The 22,272-nt window shown below is 37.7% G+C and overlaps 3 protein-coding genes across 4 annotated transcripts; 1 reads left to right on the top strand and 2 right to left on the bottom strand.

Annotated features, from left to right (window-relative positions):
• Positions 1-292: 292 nt before the first annotated feature.
• LOC122046116 (probable transcription factor At5g28040) lies at positions 293-3,971 on the top strand. Of its 2 annotated transcripts, none has more exons than XM_042606653.1 (2): positions 293-1,669; positions 3,942-3,971. In XM_042606653.1, exon 1 carries the CDS (start codon positions 440-442, stop codon positions 1,661-1,663), a length of 1,224 nt encoding a protein of 407 aa, XP_042462587.1. In that variant the 5' UTR covers positions 293-439; the 3' UTR covers positions 1,664-1,669; positions 3,942-3,971. The 2 variants fall into 2 exon arrangements, with proteins under 2 accessions (XP_042462587.1, XP_042462585.1); XM_042606651.1 differs by lacking the exon at positions 3,942-3,971 and adding an exon at positions 1,737-3,173.
• A 664-nt stretch (positions 3,972-4,635) lies between these two features.
• Positions 4,636-5,437, bottom strand: LOC122046141 (hydrophobic protein LTI6B-like). Its single transcript, XM_042606686.1, has 3 exons — positions 5,218-5,437; positions 4,977-5,081; positions 4,636-4,900 (listed from the first exon to the last, which is right to left on the bottom strand). Exons 1-2 carry the CDS (start codon positions 5,296-5,298, stop codon positions 4,998-5,000), a joined length of 165 nt encoding a protein of 54 aa, XP_042462620.1. The 5' UTR covers positions 5,299-5,437; the 3' UTR covers positions 4,636-4,900; positions 4,977-4,997.
• Positions 5,438-5,629: 192 nt separating this feature from the next.
• Positions 5,630-15,966, bottom strand: LOC122048400. The gene is made up of 4 exons (XM_042609969.1): positions 15,948-15,966; positions 10,328-10,594; positions 7,403-7,473; positions 5,630-7,339 (listed from the first exon to the last, which is right to left on the bottom strand). The coding sequence occupies exons 1-4, from the start codon at positions 15,964-15,966 to the stop codon at positions 7,184-7,186; spliced, it is 513 nt and encodes a 170-aa protein (XP_042465903.1). The 3' UTR covers positions 5,630-7,183.
• Positions 15,967-22,272: the final 6,306 nt, after the last annotated feature.

The raw sequence follows: 22,272 nt of genomic DNA, 5'->3' as shown, positions 1-22,272 counted from the left end.
CAAAATCGGTGTTCAGTACTACCTTGTTCCATATTTTTTATGGTTGCATTCTTAGATCGGGCTTAATCTTCCTACGCGTGTCGATGATGATTTTGAACGCCACAGCGAACGGTCCAGATTCGCCTTAGGGACTTCTCTCCTCTGATTGGCCGCAGGGCGACGTCCCTTTACCAATCCGCCGTCCGTCTCGTCATCTCGACCGTAAGTTTGAGATCGTACGGAAGAGAATAGCTAGCTGGTTCTGAACATAAGGAATACGAACCTGACTCTTCGTTCAAATCTCTGCCCGAGACCAAACCCTAACCCTAATTTAACCCCAACTCCAAATCCAAACCCAGACCCAAACCTTCTTCCCCCGCTCGATCGATCCAATCCGTCGAGGAGAGAGAGAGAGAGAGAGGGAGAGGGAGAGAGAGAGCGCTTTCGGGTAGAAAAGGAGATGTCCCACGTCAAAGCAGAGCTGCAGCACGCCGTCTCCGAAGACGAAGATTTCGACGACGAGAGCGACAGCGAAGACGGCGACGATGGTGCCGAAGGCGGGGACGCTCTTGCGAATCAGCCTCAGAAAACTCCTCCAGCAGATGAACCCAACGCCTCTGCGATGCCCGTTGACGCTCCAGACCCTATTCGCAGTGTCGATCCTACCGTTGCTCCCCGTAACGGTGCGATACCTATCCAAGTCGTCTCCTTCCCCGCCGTAACCTCCGATGCTGCCTTGTTTACGGCCTCGACATCTGTCCCCGTCCCCGTCTCCACGGCTGACTTCAGCAGGCCTCTAACAGTCGTTACCTACGATGAGTCCCGCCGGCTTTTTCAGCGGCTTTGGACCGACGAGGAGGAGATCAAAATCCTGCAGGGTTTCCTCCAGTTCACCTCCAAGCGGGGAACCACGTTTGCCTCTCACCAGTATGATACCGGCCCCTTCTACGAGGAGATCAAGAAGGAGCTCCGTTTCGATTTCACCAAGAACCAGCTTATCGAGAAACTTCGCCGGCTGAAGAAGAAATACCGGAATTGCGTCAGCCGGATGCGATCCGCAGGGAAAGACTTCGCCTTTAGAAGTGTTCATGAGCGGGCAATCTATGATATCGCCCGCAACATCTGGAGTGTCAACGCAAAGAGGACGCAAGAGAGCGATGACGAAGACCTTAATAACCCTAATAACACCGTTTCCAATGAGATATATACGGTTCCCATCAATCAGGGCTCTTTCGGTTATGATAGTATGACGAGATCCAGAAAGCGCAGGAGAGGGAGAACGCTAGAAGAAGAAGCTGGGACTGCTGTGGCACCAGTAGTGGGAGCCGTCTCAGAGAATGCCACTCCAGTAAACCCGGTAGCTGCATCCGTGGTTTCATCAGCTGCTACGCCGACTCCGAGCGCCATTGAGGCGACTGTGAAAAGTTGTCTTTCACCATTGTTTAAGGAGCTGATCAATTCTTCCATTGGAGGACCATTTTCTCCAGGTTTTGGTGGGACATTGCCATTGAACCTGCTGCCTATGAGCCTTGGAGGTAGTTCTTTGGTGGGCTCAGGGGCGCCTGTGGATGACCAATGGCGAAGGCAGCAGATTCTGGAGCTGGAGGTTTACTTGAAGCGGATTGAGCTCGTAACAGACCATGTCAAATCAATGTTGGAGGAGCTCAAGTCTGTATCCAGCTGATTACAGGTCTTTATGCTGCTGGATCATGTGACTGTTCGTCGTTCATGCTCATTTTGGATAATCCTTACTGTAGGGGGCTTTTGGACTTACTATGCTTTCACCCTTGCAATAAATTCTACCTTTTGGTGTCTCCCACCTTCTGAACATTCAGAAGAGGAAATGCCCGACATGGAAGCTAGCATCACTACTGGAAGTCTCTTGACTCCTGCACTAGGGTGCATGTTATTTATGCCTTGAATAGTTTTCTTGGAAATGCTTCTAATTGCTGCTCAATCATATTTTCATAGTAGATTTTGGTATTTTTCACCCAGAATTTATGATAGGACAATGACAAGATTTCACTTTTCTAGGTTGTTATTATATACTTAATCATGGTTGGTATGACTTCAGAAAGACGTTGTGGAAAGTGTTGACTGTTTAGAATGTCAGTTTCACATGGAGCTAAAGTTCTGATTCTCTGTTATCTTTGGAAGTGTAAGCTTATTTTGAAAGTGTAAGATGATAATACAATGTAAAATATGACAGACCTAAAGTGTTCACTGATGCTGCTAGATTTTGTTGATGTTATGGAACATTTTTCCCCCAGATTTGAACACTCTCTTTGAAGGTCTCACTGCATAATATGTTGACAATTAGCATTATTGTATAGGTTATGAATTTTAAAATTCTAGAAGAGTTGGTTTGGTATTGTAATATTATAACATTTCTGTACATAAGATGGTTATCTTCTGGATGCATTTTCCTTTTCACTTCTTGTTCATAAGATTGTGAGCCTAAAAAGGAACTGTAAGCACAATATTTGAAACAAAATCTGGTAGCACAGCTCCAAATTTTTGAGCTTTTTGTTCTAATGAGTTTGCACTGAGTTTGATGTCACTGCTGATTCTTTTCTCTTTTGAATCAAGGTATCTAATCTTCCCTGCAGTTTTATGTATTTTGTTCTTAGTGAAGGCTTTGAATGTTATCAGTGATGATCCTATTCCTTCTGGTCAATCGTTTTAATAGCTTAAAATTTTAAGACATCATTTTTTTAACTGTCACCATATGAAAATTGTACCATTACAGCTTTGAATTTGCAGATTTATCTTTGGGATAGCATAAATACTTGTAGGGGTTCTTACAGAGTTCAGTTTTTGCTTCTTACTCTTGAATCATGATTTTATACATCGGTATGTCCATATTGTTGGAAAAGAGAACCCAGAGACCTGTTTGCAAAATTTAGTATTTGAAAACAGTGTGCTAGCATTTTGGTAGATTCTATTTATCTAAAGTATTTACAAGCAGATTAGTACCATTGATCTTGTGTCTGTTTCATTTGCCAAAATTTAATTTGCACTGATGTCGACAATAGAGAAGTAAAGGCTAATGGAATATTAGGGATATGATAACTAGAGGAGAGTCATATGCTAGTTTCTTCCCAGTAGCATTGTATTATAGAATATTTATTAAATTTTTTAGTTGGATTGCATAATGTTATAAACTATTTCTGAAGTCTTATCCATGGCATAAATTATTGGACTATTTGGTACTTCAAGAGACAATACCTTTAACAGTGAAGTGTCGTTATAAACTCATGAAAGGACATAACCATATATCTCGCCAGACTGGCTTTCATTTCTTTTTATGATTGTGTTCTTTTTATGTAGGTTCAGTTTTAAACATTTTCCAAAATAGTTGCCAAAGTATTAGTATTAATAATTTCTATGCAAAATTGAGATTGAGCGAGAATGCTATCAATTGAGTTGCACTGTTATTTCCTCGGTTTATGTGTATTGAACAATAGTAATGGACTAATGTTAAGATAATGTTTCTCTTGGGTCTTCATTATGTTTGTGCAACTAATTTTGTTAGCGATTATGCTCTCTCGAAGCTTCAGTTTTAAACATTTTTTCATGCTAGTAACCATATTATCGTTGCTGATTGCTGCATGTCACTGAGATTAGTCATAGCACTTTTTTTGTGAGCAATGATATGCTCAAGGAAAAAAACTCAAGGAAAAGCTCAAGGATAGACACATAAAGTCATGGCCTATCATTTCACTTTTTGTGAGCCCCATCACTTTATGTGTCTATCCTTGAACTTTTCCTTGAGTTTTTTCCTTGAGCATATCATTTTTCTTTTTTTTTATACTAACAAAATTTATTCTTCATGCCAAATCCATTGCTTTAGTTGCTTTTATGCTAGTAACAAAAATTTTCCATTGCTTTTCATTTAGTTGCATTCCCTTATTTCTTCGTACCATTTTGGTGCAAGAATCCATCAACACTACATGTTGTAGGTCTATTCCATCCTACCTGTTCCAACAAAATGACAAAGTGAAGATGACAACAGCTGAGTTGGCAGCTTTAGTGAAAGCCAATAACGAAGATCCACGTGGAAACCACTGAATCTATCAGGATTGATTATGATTTTGATCGCTTACCAAATTGGATGCTCTAGAACGCACACAACAATGGTATTCCCTATTTCTCTTGCTAAAAGCTTATTCTGATTCAACTTTATCCATACAGATGAATAGTATCCTTTTGGGTCAAGCTTTTTCTGATCAAATAAGCCAAACCATTCTCAGGTTATCCGACTGAATCGGTTATGTACAGTTTTAGAATATTGCACAAAAACAATGCCACATAGAAGTAGTAGATGTTTCCAATGCAATGGACTGTTTGTCTTCTTGAGAACAGAAAGTTACAGAATGATTCCTCAGATTTCTTCCCCAATGATAACAAAGGTTTCCCTTTGAGTTTTGGCTTTTCTGATTGAACCAACCAAACTGTTCTCGGTTTTTCCAATTGAACCGGTTGTGTCCTGTTGTATAATACTGCACAAGAACAATGCCACATGGTACTAGTAGATGTTTTGATTCAACTGTTTACCTTATTAGGAAATACTGCAAGTTTCCAATGTCATATAGTAGTAGTAGAAGTTATCGGGTTATCCGATTGAATCTGTCAAACTGTTATCAGGTTATCTGATTGAACCAATTATGTCCAGTTTTAGAAATACTGCAGAAGAACAATGGCACATAGAAGCAGTAGATGTTTACAATGCAACTGTTTGCCTTGTTGGGAGCAAATAGTTGTAGACATCACATTAACAAACAACAGACAATTCCACCATTAAGTAAAAGACAAACACCAATTCATCCATACTCCACAAATTCAGATCACAAAGCTGATAACCAGACATTAAATTTGCCACCACGGCACCACAACCACCATCATCAATCTCTATCATACCCTGCAAATTTAGACCATGAACTTGAACTCAAATCTCATTGCTATCATCAGTTGATAAAAGGTATTGTGTGTGTCACCTGATAAAAAGTGGAATCAAATCATTTGGTGATGGCATAGATTGCATAGATGATCCCCGGGATGTAGCCAAACAGTGTCAGCAAAAGGCAAAGCCAAAATTCCATCTGTTCGGCATCAAAAGTATCCATTGAGAGAAGAAAAAAAAAAGAACAGAAAAACAATCTCACTGCTCTCTTATTTACTTTATTTTATTTCTTCAACTCAAAATTATTTTTCACGATTGATGATGAAGTTTGTTACCTTGCAGCCAAACTTTAGGAAGACCCCAAGAGGAGGAAGGATGATGGCGATCAGTATATCTATGCAAGTGGCAGTCCCCATTCCTGGCCTCAAAACTATGGAACTCAAGCTACCAAAATAACGGTACGTGTTTCCTGATCTCTTACAATGGAAGGAATAGAGGTAGCTGAGCTGATGTTATATAGAGGTCTCCTGTAACTTTGGGGGCAGTTGTTCAACAGGAACAGTTTGTAGGTCAATTCTTTATTTGAGGAAAGCTTGGTGCTTTGCTTCACGTAGCTGTGCTGGGCTGATAGTGATGGCTATTAGTGATAAGAATGAACTCATTTGGGTCCATGTAGACATAAAGAAAAGAAAATTTTAACAATTTCTTTAGAAAATATTGTCCCTGAGAGTAATAGTTGTACCTTATTTTTTTTATTAAGTGAGGTCTTCTTTGCCATGTCTAAGTTTCTTAAAATTATTTGAGTTGAATCGAACTCTGTATTTATAGGTGGTGTTTGAGCCATCCCTAAGCAGTAGAGTATAAGAGTCATCATCTTCAAATAGTATCCTTTGATTGAACTTTCTCTTTCCTTTATACAATATGAGAGTCAATTCCTCACCTCTAGCAATCGATATACAGTCATGGGTTAAATGTAAACTTAGAATTCTTGAGTGTTCGTTAAGTTAGAACAATACACAGTTTGACAAATAATAAGCTTATTTAGTTGGTATTTTCTTAGCTAATAGTGTCTAACTCGAACTCTTTTTCGCCCTATCAATAAGATCACTCCACGTACAAAAAGATAAAGATGTTTCCACACACAGGTGGCATGCTTGTGATGAATGAGAATAAAAGGTTGTGCTGACTTAGGATTGCTTGCTTTTCTTTATTGGACCACAATTTTACATATTCAGCATACCTTGATCAAATTATTCTGTTATTTACCTCTTAGAACGGGATAGAAGCATTTTTAAATTAGAAATGTTTTTTTTTTAAAGTGTCTTGATGTAATGATAAAATTGTTATCGTATAATCTTAAGATCATATCATATATATGTGAGTCGTGAAAACACTCTCATGTATTATAATACATGATAAGATTGTATATGATAAATTAAATTATTATCAGATTTGTTTTTTTTTTGAGACCTGTATTAACATGAGCTTCATACATCAGACTATTCTTTAAATGATTTTGTTTTCATTCTTAATCAAATTCAAATTTACATAAAGTATTTGCATTTATCATGATTTATTGGAATAGTATATATATAATCGTATATAAGTTAACTAGTGTTCAAATGACATTCAATCTATTTTCATTTCTATATCTAGACATATTCTATCTAGTTCTCGAGTTCCTTATCCAACCTTCAGACTCATGGCTGGCTCATATTAATTTTTTTATATATTAATATATAACTATAGAGTATTAAAATAAAAATAAAAAATTATAGAAAAAATAATTTAAAAATTATTTCGAATCTGATTTTTTTTCCAGATTATACAGATCAGGTTCAGATTGATCGAGTTCAAACTTAAGGGTTTCAAATTAAAATCGGATTTGAATTGAGATTTTAAAACAATATATCCAAATCCAGTCATCTGGATTGACATTACTTAATTGCATAAATTTTGCTCTCTCAGATTAAATGTTAGAATTTTAGTGGATACGCGGACGCCCGGGATGCAGCGTAACACAGTCCTATATAAAAAAATTTGGACCTTTTCTGCATCTGAACGGAGGTGGCAACTGTGGAGATGACATCCTCTGTTCTGAAAATATTATATCCTCATGTCTCATCGTCAATCTAACGGTTATGATATTTTTATGATGTACACTGTATCCTGAAGATGTGATTTAGATCGTCTGATCAACATTGGGATATGGAGACACAACATTTTCGAGATAAAAGATCTCATCTCTGTGGCTCCGTGGACGTGAGCGCATCCATGATAAACAACTGTATCGGAGAATAACTAGGTGTAGTTCTGATCGTTTTTCAAAAATTTCGGTGAATCAGCAGCCCCCAACTTCATGCATTGTTCCTTGACATCTTGTTCAAGTTCTGGCTGAGGAGTTTCGCCATCCGGCTCGGAGTGATAGACCCAATTTTGAAGCATAGCCTTATCAGACTTAATTCGCAGATTAAAATAACCAACCGATACAATTTATCATTTGAAGTACTACTAGCATACCCTTAACTCAGCAGCGGCGAACATACTGTGCAAAATAACATAGCTGGAAACCTTTGCGTCATCATCTCCACCTGGAAGAAATCAGAGTGTTATAGAGCACCATCAAAAGGTGAAATTGTCACTGATCCCATCTAAATACGGAGAAGACGGTTGGCTAGAAAGATAGTTCTGATGTTGACTACTTGAAGACTCTTATTCGGCCAAAAATGACTTTGAGTGATCATGTATGTCAAAAGGAGTGTTAGTGATAGGACCAGGAAAAGCGGTCCCGGCGTAGGTCTTTCGATGCTCAATTCAGTGATCGAGTCAAATAGATGAACATTAATTATAAAAAGGGCAGCCCGGTGCACAAAGCTCCCGTCATGCGGGGTCCCGGAGAAGGATCCATTGTACGCAACCTTACCCTATTTTTTTTGCAAGAGGTTATTTCCAGGATTCGAACCCGTAACCTTTTGGTCATATGGCAATAACTTTACCGTTGTGCTAAGGCTCCCCTTCTACCGTTGCGCCAAGATGAACAGTAACTATGAGTATGTAAAATTGTGTAGCATCGTGTGTCTCCGCATATAGATGGAGACCTCCTTTTATAGTATTATTATTTGTCTGTGCACAAATCTCAAAACGTTTCTAAAAAAAGATAGACCATAAAGACGCTCTAACACCTTTCCCAAAATGTATTCGTAATCTCTGCGTTTGGTAGAGAGGAAACTTCTAATGTATTACTTACATGCAGAATATTCTCTGTCCATCGTAGCACAAGACGCCAAAAAGGAATATGAGGCCGCTAGGTTGAGGGGTCCACCATATGCTTACATGTCAAGCTGACCAAGTTCCTCCTGTGATCCGATCGGCAATCACTTGTAAGGGCAACTCGATTAGATTTATAGAGTGTTGTCGGGCACTCATCCCTAACTCGGCCTATCTGTTTAGGCACTGAGTTCGATCAAACTAAGTGTTCCATTTGTTCGATTGGACCATAGATACGTTCGGCTAGATGACTCGATCATAATAGTTGATCATGGTAGCCTAAGTTATGAAGAGGACTTTACTCTGGAGGGTACCGACTCAATTTGGAACTCCAACCATGGTCCGACAAGCCAAAGGATCCGATAGGATGAATGCTCGGTTGAGACAATCGTATGCATTGGCCCAGGTTACTGACACTTCTTGACTTTGACTATCATATCAGCAGGTTTCCTTGACTTTGACCTGACTCTAAGAGCCATTTCAGAAACCTTAACGACTCCTCTAGGATGGCTCCACACACTCTGGAAGGGGTAAATCACCTTGGAGTATTTGTCCTAACGCAACGGCCCTTTACACGAGGAAGTTTGGTACCCAGCAAAGCATAATCAGAGTGTTATATAGATAAAGATTTAACAGATCAATTAAAAACCAGTGCAAAATTGTAAATGATTTCACAAAGAGGGATAGTCTGATATTATAAAAACTATACAAATACATTTAAAGACAAAACCACACATAATCTTGATGTTTCAATAAGCTCTGGGTTTTGAAGACGACAAATTAAAAGTTACCTAATGATTTTACATTGGAATATTTCTTAAGGTAAAACTTGCAAAAGGGCATGATGAAGATTGATGGAGAATTACATGTAAAACAGATACAATTTAAGAAGACTTGAAGAATGATAAAACAATCGGAAGTTTGTGAGAGTGAACATGATAAAGGTATAATTCGGAATGTTCTTCTAGATTATTTGTAATCCAAAAACGGTTTCAAAAGAATATATTATTATATGTTATGTCTTGATACATGTTACCTATTTTAAAATTTTATAAGGCAAAAAGTTCTAGCCTTACCTAGTTCTAATGCCTTTCTAGGGAAGCACTGTCATAACACCCCTGCCTTTCAGAAGATTTACCACAATTTCTAGCAAAAGCCAGCAGTCCCAATATGCCTGATTTCAGGACTTCACTCTAATATTCTTCATACCCTTCAGGTTTGATCTATTTGTTTTCTGCTGTGTAAGGTTTAACTGGAAAATTGTCTGGATCAGACAATTCATAAAAGAATCACTGATCTTAACAAAGTGCCACTGGTTCTTGGTGATTTACTTTTGGATCAATTCAGTAGAGTTTTCAAATTCAGTTATGATATATCAAGTCTATGCCTGCCCCTAGTTAAATGGAAAACTAATCTTCTAAGTACCCTACTAATTTTCAAACAATTACCCAAATCCTAGCCAATTCAGTTTAGTTTCCCAATTCAGATATGATATATCAAGTTTTTGCCTGCCCCTAGTTAAATGGATATCTAACCTGCTAAGCACCCTATTAATTTTCAAACAATTAGAGAGAGAGAGAGAGGTGACAAATTTTGTGAGTTTTTCCTTCCTCTCTTTGTATCTTTTATCAAGTAATCAGACCCTTCAGAAACATCAAAGATTTATCAACATAAAACATAAATGGCACAATTCTTTCGATTTCATTCACTGATAACTAAATCATCTTACAACACAAAAAAAAAATTATGTTCACAGTAGGAGCAATTATCTAACAAACTAAATCACATCCTTCTCACAGTATCACAAAGATATAATCACAACAAAATCAGTTTTTTCTAAAGAACATAGAGTCATACTTCTGGTTAAGAATCACGGATGAATACACCCTAAACCCTTTACCTACACTTCCAGAATCCAGAATGAATTATCATGGGAACATCAAAACATCAAGTTAATAACAGAAAATTCAAGTTCTTACTGGTAGCATAAGGATATAATCACAACAAAACCGGTTCTTTCTAATGAACATAGGTTCGTACTTATGGTTTATAATCATGGATGAATATTGAATACACCCTAAACCCTTTTAACTACACTTCAATAATCCATAATGAATGATCATGACTCATGAGAACACCAAAACATCAAGATAAAAACAACAAAATCGTAGTTCTTACTTGACTGGCCCTTGAGAAAGCCGAGGACTATCCTTTGAGACTGAAAGCCAAGATCGAATCGATTAGCATAAGGGGAAGGATGGAAGGAATGAAGGAAGGCGAGAAAGTGAGAGGTGAAGTCAAGGTGCTGCAAGAGACAAAGGCGGAGGCGTATCAGGTCTATGGGACTGCCTGAGATAGGATGCGAGCGAGATCGTCGGAGGAGAGGAGAGCGGATCTCTGGGAGCGGGAGAGTTTCGAGATCATCCGAGCAGGGAGTCGAACGGGCTATTGAAAAAGGGTTAAGCTCCGATTAGACCTGACCACGGTTCGGAACCGACGGTTCGATGGTTCGGAACCGCCGGTTCGACGGTTCCAGGCAGGTCGACCCTTAACCTTAACCGCCCAAGACGGTTACGGTTCACGGTTCAGAACCGCCGGTTCACGGTTCGTCACGATTCAAGATTAATATGTTAAAAAAAATTAAAAATTAAAAATTAAAAATTAAACATTAAAAATTAGAAATTAAAATTTATTGAAAAAAGGGCTTGCACTTATTTAAGTTGTCTACCTATCCCTTTAGGGGAATCAAAGCCCACGTAGTTCTTTTACATTTTTATCCTTTTACATTTTCATTCACTTCCATTTCCTGTTCCTGTCGTATTTGTTCCTTCAGTATCAAAATCTTCAACTTCGTCATCTGAAAGTTGCATTCCTTGGATTCTTTTCTCCGCTCTGGTCCAATCGTCCAGTAATGCTTGGGCTTCCAATGAGCCGGGAGACAAAGTTGATCGTCGTTCATCTAATATGTTGCCGCCGGTCCACAGCAACAGTTGACACTGGACAAGCTAAAATTTCTTTTGCGATCACGGAGAGAACGCGAAAGCTTTGAGCCTTCTGTGACCACCCCTTTAAGATATCGAAGTTTTCGCTATCTGCTTCATTAAAATCAAAAGAAGTCGTAAAATAATTCTCAAATTCCTGTGAGGATCTTCGTGGACGTTTTGTCTGTTCTTTTAATAAGAGTTGTGCTTTTGTAAGTTTTAAATTACTACTAGTAGTTTGTTGAATTTCAGAAATATTAATTTGTGTTCCATATTTTGCATAATATTGATTATAAATATCATATAAATAAATTCTAACATTATATATAATATTAACTGGATCAGGGGAAGAAGAATCTTTAATTGGAATTAAAGCGTCATAATATAAAGTTAACATTTCTTTTAAAACTTCTAATTTAAATCTAGGATCTAAAGCAAATGCAATTAAATAAATTTCAGGAATTAAATAAAAATATTTTTCCCATTTAGTTTTCATAGCTAAGATGCAAGGAGATAAAGATTCATTATTAATATGTTCATTTAAAACTAATACTATATTAGAAAAATTTTCTAAAACTAATTGAGCAGTGGGATAATAAACACCGGAAAGTTGTTCGGTTGCATCATTAAATACTTTTAAAATTTCACAAATACTACTACAAATATTCCATTGTTGTGAAAATAAATATATATTAGTATTAGTGTTTTGTACAAAAAATAAACATAATAATTCTTTATATTGAAATGAATCTGGTAATAATTGGTATGTTGAATTCCAACGTGTTGGTACATCACGTGGAAATTTTTTAGGTCTCATTCCATTAATTTTACAAAACCTACCCCATTGTTTCATTATAGATGGATGAGACCATAAATAAGAAATTACAATTCTAATTGGTTTAATATAACTTTCTAAAATTTTTAAACCATCTTGAACACATAAATTTAAAACATGGCATACACAACGAATATGAAAAAATAAACCTCTAATAATAGGTTGACAAACAAATTTTAGATCATCTATACAAGCGGTATTAGAACTAGCATTATCTAATGATATTGAAAATATTTTATGAGTTAAACCATATTCTTCTAAAATTAAACATAATAATTGTGCGATATTATGAGCATTATGTGATTCATCAAAAACTCTATAAGCTAATAATCTTTTTTGGAGGTTCTAAGAGTTATCGATCCAATGGCAAGTCACACCCATATACGAATGTGTTTGCCAATGATCACTCCAAATATCGGAACATAAATAAACTTTATTATCTAATTTACTAAATTCATCAATTAAATTTTTTTTCCTTGTTTTACTAATTTTTTAATTGTACGAGTAAGTGTAGTCCTAGGAACACGTTTAGCACATGGATTAAGAGATTCTTTACAAAAATCTTCAAATGTGCATTTAGATCCAAAACTAAAAGAAAGATGTTCTACGGAAACAAATTTAGCTAATAATTCTCTTAATTTATTATCCGAATATAAAAATAAACCGGAATCGGTACTACCGCTAGTTGAAGAAAATCTTGATAATTGTGTTTGAGAACGGTCGAGTCCATATTCCGTCGGGTGCTTCGTTTCTACATGTCGTTTCAATGACCCATAGCAGCCGCCGGCTTGGAATTTGTAGGAAGCATTGCAGTGCTTACATTTTGCACGCATTTCTCCCGACGGAAGAGTGACCTTCTCAAAATGTTTAGTAAAAATAGAAGACTTTAGAGGAGGAAGTTCCCGAACCTTAGAAGTAATTGCATCGGTACTTCCTTGTGTTTCGGGTGTCGGATTCGGAAGATGCTTGATCTCATCATCGGTGGATTGAATGTTGGGGTCCTCCTCCCGCGGATTCATTATTTGCTTTCCCTTCCGAGCTCGAGATGATGCACCTCCGCGGCCTCCTTCCATTGTAATTGAAAATTGGAAACGAAAACGTGTAGAGATTAGAGAATACGAAAATGAGATTAAGAGTAGAGAAGATGTGTGTGAAAAATGATGAAATGAGCTCTCTATTTATAGAGTTTTGATAGTAACGGACACTAAATCATAGCCATTGATCAAAAAACGGTCAAATGATCCTAACCGTTGAAAAAAAATACCCAAAAAACCCTCCCAACGGCTACGAACCACCGGTTAACCGGCGGTTCCAATGGCTATGAACCGTCGGTTAACCGGCGGTTCAAGCCGTTTAAAAAAAAAAAAAATTTGTTTGCGGCTGAACCGCCGGTTAACCGGCGGTTCGACCCGGCGAACCGGGTCAACGGGCAACCGGCCCGTTGACCCGGTTACGGGCCCGGGCCGGGTCCGGGCCAGACCCGGCCCTGGGTCGGGTCTAGCTCCGATGATTATTAAAAATTTGAAGGAGTACTTTGTGAAAAATAAAATATTGTGGTGGCCAAAAGAAAACTTTCGCTACCAATCAACTGATGCCATGTGGCCCACAAACAAAGATACGGATCTAAGGACATCCACAATCGTAAACATCGTTCAAGAGTTTTTACGCACCGCCACATTACTTTTATATCAAAAGTTAAAAATCTTGCTCTTTTAAAAACTTCTCTCCGCTGTCATAAAGCCTCTCTTTTAAAAACATCACTTCCTATAAAATTCTCTCTTCATCCTTTCTCCACTATTTTTTATATAAATCTAGTCCTAAGATTTTGATACAAATTTATATAAAAAAAAAAACCTACAAACCCCACTATGTAGTGGGGAGGGTGTTATATTGAGAGGTTTATAGCATAAATCGTATACTATAAATCTCTCATTGCAGATGCTCTAAGGATATCCACAATCATGGATACTCTTAGAGAGCTCCTTACATAAGTGCTACGTCAAAAGTAAAGAATCTCATATATCTCTCCACTATAAAAAAAAACAAACAAATAAAAAACTCTCAATCTCTCCTTTATGGTCATACTTATTTATTATATATATATATTATCTTTCTTTCATATTTTACCTTTATATATAATTAAATTTTTATAAAATTTAAATTTATAAATTAGTAACACAGAAAAACATTCATAATTATAAAAAATATATACATACGATGCATAAAAATCATTATAAAAAGACATAAATTCTAATAATATATAAAAAATATTTCAACACATCTATACCAGATTATGTCTTTTTTAAATTTTATAAACAATTTTCTCATGTATATGAAGTTGTCATGGTGTCATCTCATTAATATACTTCATAAAAATTTCATAATCTTTATAATCTCAACTTCTTGTAAAGTCATTTTTTGCATTTGACATTCTTTATCGATGCTTTGTTTCATTGTGTCACCTTATCTAACTTTAGATTTACCCTTCCTCTTCGCTACCTTTTGCCCTATCCGATGAATGCAGACTTGAAAGTAATCCACATCAACACTCATATATGAATTTGATGTTGAAGTGTTCCCTCTTGATTCAGATGTCCTTACATTCTTGTTAGAATAATGAGTAACTGATTATGAAACATATTTCTCATACTCTCTGAAAACCCTTTACATATGCATATACTTGAAGTCTTTGTTATTCTTGTTAGCTTTTCACATGTTCAGTGCATTCTCCCACATATTCTCGTCACTCCGAGCACTTGACGATGAGTATAAAAATTATTATAAGTTGTAGAAAATTTATTTACCATCGGCATAAACTTATAATAATGTGATTTTAACCGCTAATAGCTTCTTGTTAAAGTTCTAGTGGGCTGATACTTGTTGAAGTAATCAGTTATATGTTTCTAAAAATCTTGATCCTTCTAGTCATTACCAATGAACGTGTCGATACTATAATTGCCTATGACTTTGTAAGAACCACGTCTTCATCGAGAGACCAAAGCCTTCATTTCCAATCATCTTTCTCTGGTTCAACTTCACACTCTTCTTGTAATGAGTGTGGTGGTCACTGAGTTGCTGGAACAAATGATGACGTTAGAGATTCTTTGTCACTGATAGATGCTCTTCTTGATTTATTCGAAAGCATGACTGATAGTTGAAGAGGAGAAAATACACAAGACAAAAAAGGTATCTGAAATTGATTGCCCATGGCTGATCAATCTTGAGATGGATAAATACCAAATGGAGTTGGGACAGTGTTACTTGGATTCATTGAAAGTTTTTGAAATATTTTTTAAAATTTTGGACATTTGGGAAATTTGGAAGATATTGTAGAACATATGAATATTTTAAAATTTTAGAAGGTATTGTGTGAGAGAAAAAAAAATAATGATATTGGATATTTGGAGGAATATGAGTATTTTGAAAAGATATATTTTTTTCCCCATTTGAAGAATTTAACTGATTTATAAAAGAAGTATTGAAATTTTTATCATCTAGAATATAAATTGAGAATGAAAGGAAGAAAAAATAAATAGAGAGTGAAAAGAATGATAGGATGAATAAAAAAATTGATGAATTGAAGGTGTATTTATAGAATATTTTTTAAATAAAAAAATAATTTTTAATGTGAAAAAATAGCAAACAAATTAGTGGATGTGCAAAAGCACAATGACATTGTATTTTTCTTTTCCTTACAAATATTATAAAAATAAAATTATTTTAATAATAAAAAAATAAAAGTTAGAAGAAACGACTCCATAACTCTTGATAATGCCAAAGGAGTTCCCTCTCATTATGGGAAGGGAACCACATCACAGTGGGAAGGAACTCCCACTGCGGATGTTCTAAGGATATCCATAGTCATGGAATATCTCCATAAGGGCATCTATAGTGGTTAGAGCTCATTGAGAGCTCTTTCGTTGTCACATCTGCAACACATCAAAAGTTAAAAACCTCACACCCCTCTCCACTATCAAAAAACCTCTCAACAACTTCTTCATGGGTCCCACACTTTTCATTAAATATATTTCATTATCTCTTCTTCATATTTACATTTTATATAATTAAATTTTAATAAAATTTAAATTCATAAATTACTAACATAAAATAACTTTCATAATTAAAAAAATTACATAAATATCACAATGCATATATCGCAATTAATAAATTATTTTTTACTGATTACAATTATAGCGTGCCCATATATACTCAACTAAGTCGACTCGAAGTTGATGATGTAGTTGATTATCACGTAACTTGTAATTCTACGGATGTATGTGTAACGACCCAAAATTCCTCATTACGAGTCCTAATAGTACTTAAAAATATTTAGAAATGACATAGAAAATATTCTAGATATTTTTAGAAATTTTTAGAGTATTTTTATGTAATTTTTGGAGTTCGTTTAGTATTTTTACCAAAAGAAAGAAGTTGAAAAAAATAAAAAGGTTAAGCCGAGGTTCAAACCGGAGACCTCCGGTTAAGCAAAGTCTTAAATTATCTCGGCTGACCAAGTGCCCAAGCGGGCGGTGCTAATTAAAAGAAGAGCGAAATTCATTTAAGTAGTATTTAATAAGCAGAAAATTATGAGGAATTAAAAGGTTTCGGCTGAGGTTTGAACTCGCAACCTCCGGCCCAAACCGAAGCGCGATAACCAAGTGCCCAAATGGGCATTGCTAATTAGAAAAAGAGTGAAATTTATTTAAGTAATAGTTAATAAACAGAAAATAAATAGGAATAAAAGGGATTCGGCCGAGATTCGAACCCGTGACCTTCGACTGAACCAAGTCTTAAGCGAATCCGGCTGAGCAAGTGCCCAAGCAGGCCATGCTATTTAGAAAAGATAGCAAAATAATTTAAAGGGTAGTTGATAACAGAAATATTAGGTATTAAAAGGGAGAACTTAGGGATTATTTTCCAAAACCTAAACCTCTCATCTCCTTTTCTCTCCCGACGGCATGGCGTCTCCTGTTTGGGCGAAGTAAAAAGGGGGGATCTAGGATTCCTCTCCGGCGGCCGGCCAAGGGAGATTTCCGGGAGTCTTTCACATCTTCACAGTCGTCTCGTTGAGGGGAGCACGCGGACGCGAAGGGATCGCTGAACGGCGAGCCTCTCCGCAAACCCTAGAAGCATTAGAAGTCTTCTTCTTCGGTTTTGAGTCCAAGAAGCAAGGTAAGTACTACTCACCTGCGATAAGGGTAGTTTCGAGCTTTGATTTAGTGTTTCTTTTAGTTTTCAGAATATGCTATAAAGGATTGTGGTTGCTTGGGAATTTAGAGTAGATCCAAGATTTGTTTTCCCCTTGTAATTAGAAATTCGGATTTTTGTGCAGATTTTAATTAAGCTTATAGTGCAGATTTTTATCTAAGCTTATAATCCTGTCCGAATCGCTGAATCAACGGACGCTGGGCACGTGGCTGTAAAATACAGTACCCAAATAATATTTAAATAATAAGATTATTTGTCAAATAATCTTATTAGAATTTTTAGGAGTTTTTAGAAATTTTCTGGAAATTTTTCGGAACTTGTATGACGTAGGTTAAGGAGATAAATTATTGGGTCAGGATAAAGCCTGTTTAAATTACCTGATTTAAAAGAGGAAATGTTTAATTTCCTTAAAGGTTTCCTTTTTCCATTTTTCTTTAAAAACCCGCCCGTGCCCTGTGCCCTAACGGCGAAATTCCTCCCCCGAGCCACCAGCTTGCGCCACCGCCTCCCCTCCTTCGCCGAGTCTCTTCTCCCCAAGCCACCGTCGGCCTCTCCTCACGCCAGCACCAGAGACAAGCCCCAGTCGCCGGTCTCCTCCTTCCTCTCATCCCGAGTCCTCAACCGCTCGCGGCCCCTACTTCTCACGCGGCCACCACAGCCGCGACCTTGCTTCCTCCAGCTAGCACCGAGACGCCGCACCAGCGCCGGTCACACCGAGCCCCAGCTGCCGACCTTTCCCCCTCACGCAGTCCCTCCCCCTCGCACGAGCACCGCGGACCCCAGCCGCCAATCCTCATCTCTCCCGAGCCGTGCCCTAACGAATCTGACAGGTCGGTTTCCCCTAGTAGATATGAGATTTTGGTTTATCTTGTTGCTTGTAAATCGAAGCCGATGTTGATCTTGATTTGGGGCAATAGGGTATGCTTGATTCCTTCTTTTGATCTAGCCTTTCTTCTTCCCTTTGCTCTGATGCGGATCTTTGAGTTGTAGGCTGTTCCTTCTAGATGATCCATCGTTTCTTGTATTGGATGTGTTCTTTCCTATAGCTACAGAATTAGAATGTTGCTGGATGAATTCGGAAGTGTGGATTTCAACTCAAGTTTGTGTTGTATCATGTTTTGCATCACTGTACTTTTTGGTGGATTTGTGAATTTGATGTTGCTTTGGGATTATGTCCTGCTTCACCGAATTGTTGGGGGTTAGTTAGTGGTTAGATTTTTATTCCTAATTGGAATTGACTTTCTCGAATTTTCATATTTAGGGCAAAACATATCTTAATTCTTGAAGTAGGATATATATGGGTTATGGGTTGAACTGCTTGAGTGGTTAGGAATGTGATGTTAAAATCGTTAATTGTTGATAGTGGGTGAATTGAGATTCATGGTTGTATTAGGGTTTTTCCCTGATTAAGTTGGGTTTCGGTTTAGCTAGTGTCGTTTATGAAATTAGCTAAATTGTGCATCACGTGATTTGCAGGACGTTGATTGAAGACGGTTGACGCGATCTACGTATAAAGGTGGGTATTTCTTGCTTTATTTTCTCTTAGTATTTTGACCTTAGTGCATGATTCATTTTGGATAAGGATTGTTTACCTTGACTCCACTCTTATTTTTCTTGTGCTTGATACTTCCACGCAATCTTTGAGAAATTCGTTCCATATCTATACAGTCTCTTGTTGTTGTCCATGATCAGTAGCAGATACTAGATACCCTGTTTGTATGCTTTGACTGTTGTTTATTTATGTACGATATTGAGCATGCTGGCTTCATGTAGCATACCTGTTTCTGCTTATATATATGATGATTGTTGCATTGTTCACATCATGTCATTGCATGCATGCCGCATCCTCGACCACTCGAGAGAGTGGTAGCTGGAGTTGATGCCGCTTGTCCTGTCGTGCCGCACTCGGCCACGCGTGAGTAGTGGTAGCTGGAGTTGCGAGCAGCAGGGACCCCCTTCGCTGTGTAGCTAGTTAGCTACTCAGCACATGTCCATCCGGTCACTCGTGGGAGTGGCGCCCTTTGGGTGGTACAGTTGTCATTGATCCGGCCTCTCGACCATACAGGGGTCATGGTGCAGAGAGGTGGGCGGGGTGACCATCCGTGCATACGCTGTTATTGTGCCTGCTTTGGCTGCTGCTGTTTACTTATGTTGTTATTGCTTACTTATGCTGCTGTGGTATATTTATGTTGCCGTTGCTTTGTGTTGTTGTTCACTTGTGTTGATATGTTGTCTTATGTTAAGATATGCTCACGTTGTAGGTGGTTAAACCTTGGTTTAGTAATTGGAAATGTTTATATACCTTACCCATTACCTCGGTAGTTATGAGCAGTACTGTAGCAGATTAGTACCATTTCTGACTTTTTATATCTAACCTAGGATATCGTTCCAGGTATGAACCTTTATCATGGTTTTATTTTTTTTGTATCTGCTATTCTCTTATGAGACTGTATTCCTTTTGGGTAGTCTTTATCGGTTGATTATATTCATGCACTATCTCTTTCCTTACCCGCTGAGTTCCAATACTCACCACCCCGTAAAAATGGTTTTCTTTCGCTAGGTAACAGATAGATGAGTCATGGATGCTTGGAGAGATGTCGGCTGCCAGTCCTAGGTCCCGCGTCATATTCGCAAATTGATTTTGGTTCTGTTTCTCTTTACTTGCATTTCGTATTCGTTGGATTTGGTGTCGTGAGAACTATGGTTTGATACTTGTTGTGTGGACTTGGTATTTGTGATATTTTGATGACTTTGCAATTTGTGGGTTTTTCTCTTCGTTTTCTTTCCGCTGTGCTCATTTTATTTTTTTTGTCCAGCCGAGTAGGCTGAGTATATTAAACTGCGTGGTTGTGTTGTTTCCATTTTCTATGGTATATATATTCCAGCCGAGTGTGGCTGATGTATATTTTGTATGTAGTAATGTTTCAGATTGTCCCCCGTACAGGGGAGATGTTGCCGAAATTTCTTCTGGCAAGGACTCCTCTGGGGGCGTGACAGTGGCGCTCTCCTTGTCGCTGACGTAGATCTCCGGCCGGTCGCACGGCGCTCCGACGAACCTGCAAAGAAATCGGGCCGGGAAGGGGTTCCCGGAGACGATCCTCCGACGCTCAAGTCAGACAAGTGGACAACAAAGTAGTGGCTCTCAATATCAGAGAATGCGTACCTCCGACGAAGGGTGAGGACCCTTTATATAGAGCTGTGAAGAGGTTCGGGCACACATACCGATGTGCATACGTGTCCTATGTCCATACCTCGGTATGGGCTTGTCAGAAGAGCTTACCTGACACCATACTGCTACAGTCCGAGCACGTCTATGATGGGACAGCGGGATCCTCTGTTGTAAGATCTTGCGTATGGCCTGGTCGTTGAACATACCCGCTGTCAGGAGATGTTCCCTTGTCCCTTTGTCTCTTCTCACCTGATGCCGAGCGTCCGTCCGGTCGGTCGTCCCCTCACGTCCGGCCGGTCGTATATTGTGTGGACTGCGCAGTGTTGCTACTTTATGCCTTCGGCCGAGCGGGCTACCGCTCGGCCATACGACTCTATTCAACATGAGCGTCGGAACCCCGACTCCCGCCGGGATCTTTGCTTCCGTTCAGACCCCACTTTTGTCTGGCCGGTCATTTAACCTTTTGTCCGGTCGGTCCACTTTTGTCCGGTCAGTCCGCTTTTGTCTGGCCGGCCATTAACCTTTTGACTTCCACGTGGCGTTGACTTCTCGAAAAGTGGGATCCCTGTTCTTACCACCGGATCACTTATAGTGCAGATTTTAATTAAGCCTATAGTGCAGATTTTAATTAAGCTTATAGTGCAGATTTTTATTAAGCTTATAGTGCAGATTTTAATTAAGTTTATAGTGCAGATTTTTTATGGAACTTGTAGTGCAGATTTTTGGTGGAATTTATAGTGCAGATTTTAATTAAGCCTATAGTGCATATTTTAATTAAGCTTATAGTGCAGATTTTTATGTAAGCTTATAGTGCAGATTTTAATTAAGTTTATAGTGCAGATTTTTTGTGAAACTTGTAGTGCAGATTTTTGGTGGAATTTATAGTGCAGATTTTTTGTGGAACTTGTAGTGTAAATTTTTGGTGGAACTTATAGTGCAGTTTTTTTTTAGAAAATGATTATAGTGCAGTTTGGTTAAGTATTATAATGCAGAATTTATGTTTGCATAGTATGCAGAAATTGTGTAGCATAGAATGCAGAATCTTGATTAGTATAGTATGCAGATTTAGTTTTCAGTTTGTGATTTTGGCTTAGTATTCCAGTTTAGATCATGTTGTAACATGCTTAAAGATCTCTATTGCTTTATAAAAGTATAAGCTTTACATAGGTATCAAGCTTTAATAGATTTTTAGTGTGGAATAGCTATGTGTAGCATTACAGATTTTGAATTGTTTAGCATTGCAGTTTTGATGGTTTAGCATTGGAAGATCCAATTATATCTCTAGTAGCTTAATTAGATTTGCAGATTCTATTAAGCTTACAAGTGCAAAATTTTGTTAGTATAGTATTGTAGAATTTTGATTAGCATAGTATGCAGATTTTTGTTTATGCATTTCAAAGTTAGAATTTGTTTAAACATTTCAGTTTTTAAAGAAGCATTCTTTTATTAAAGGTATTAACAAGCATAAGAAAGATAAAGAAAAGAAAGAAAAAGGCCAAGGCCTTAAGTAGATCCCAAAGTCAAGACTTTAGGGATTTTGGCACACAAGGTGCTTGTTAAAATGCCAAAGCATTTAAAGAAGAAATAATTAAGATAAAGCAGCTTATGAATCAGTATTTTACTTTTATCAGTGGCACTGTGTTGGACTCTTAGTTGTCCTTGGGTTGGGCTCTCATAGTCGTCCCTAGGTTTAGATAACCTAATAAACCCTACTAGATTCGGGACTAGCTACCTCGGGTCTATTTAGGGATGCGCGCATAGCAAGTACAGTCACCGGGCCCATCAGCAGCATGATTATTATTTTTATTTATTATGAAAATAGGTTTCAAAACTTCACAAATCAGTTATACGAATACAGTTCAGATTCAGCATTGGCCTAGCATCAGTTTAGCTCAACTTATGTATCAATTCAGTTTTTCCTATTATTTTG

The sequence above is a fragment of the Zingiber officinale genome, chromosome 2B (assembly GCF_018446385.1).
Source record: "Zingiber officinale cultivar Zhangliang chromosome 2B, Zo_v1.1, whole genome shotgun sequence".
NCBI classification, from domain to species: domain Eukaryota; kingdom Viridiplantae; phylum Streptophyta; class Magnoliopsida; order Zingiberales; family Zingiberaceae; genus Zingiber; species Zingiber officinale.
The sequence above is the reverse complement of the archived record's forward strand: the minus strand, read 5'-3'. Positions and strand labels throughout refer to the sequence as shown.

Bases quoted from the DNA above. Each gene is read 5' to 3' on its own strand.
- LOC122046116 (XM_042606653.1), top strand. From the start codon at position 440: ATGTCCCACGTCAAAGCAGAGCTGCAGCACGCCGTCTCCGAAGACGAA.
- LOC122046141 (XM_042606686.1), bottom strand. From the start codon at position 5,298: ATGGGGACTGCCACTTGCATAGATATACTGATCGCCATCATCCTTCCT. The intron at 5,082-5,217 runs GTAACAAACTTC...GATGCCGAACAG, and splicing joins TCCTAAAGTTTGGCTGCAAG to ATGGAATTTTGGCTTTGCCT.
- LOC122048400 (XM_042609969.1), bottom strand. The intron at 7,474-10,327 runs GTAAGAACTACG...GATTTCTTCCAG, and splicing joins CTTTCTCAAGGGCCAGTCAA to GTGGAGATGATGACGCAAAG. The intron at 7,340-7,402 runs GTATGCTAGTAG...CTGCGAATTAAG, and splicing joins TCGCCGCTGCTGAGTTAAGG to TCTGATAAGGCTATGCTTCA.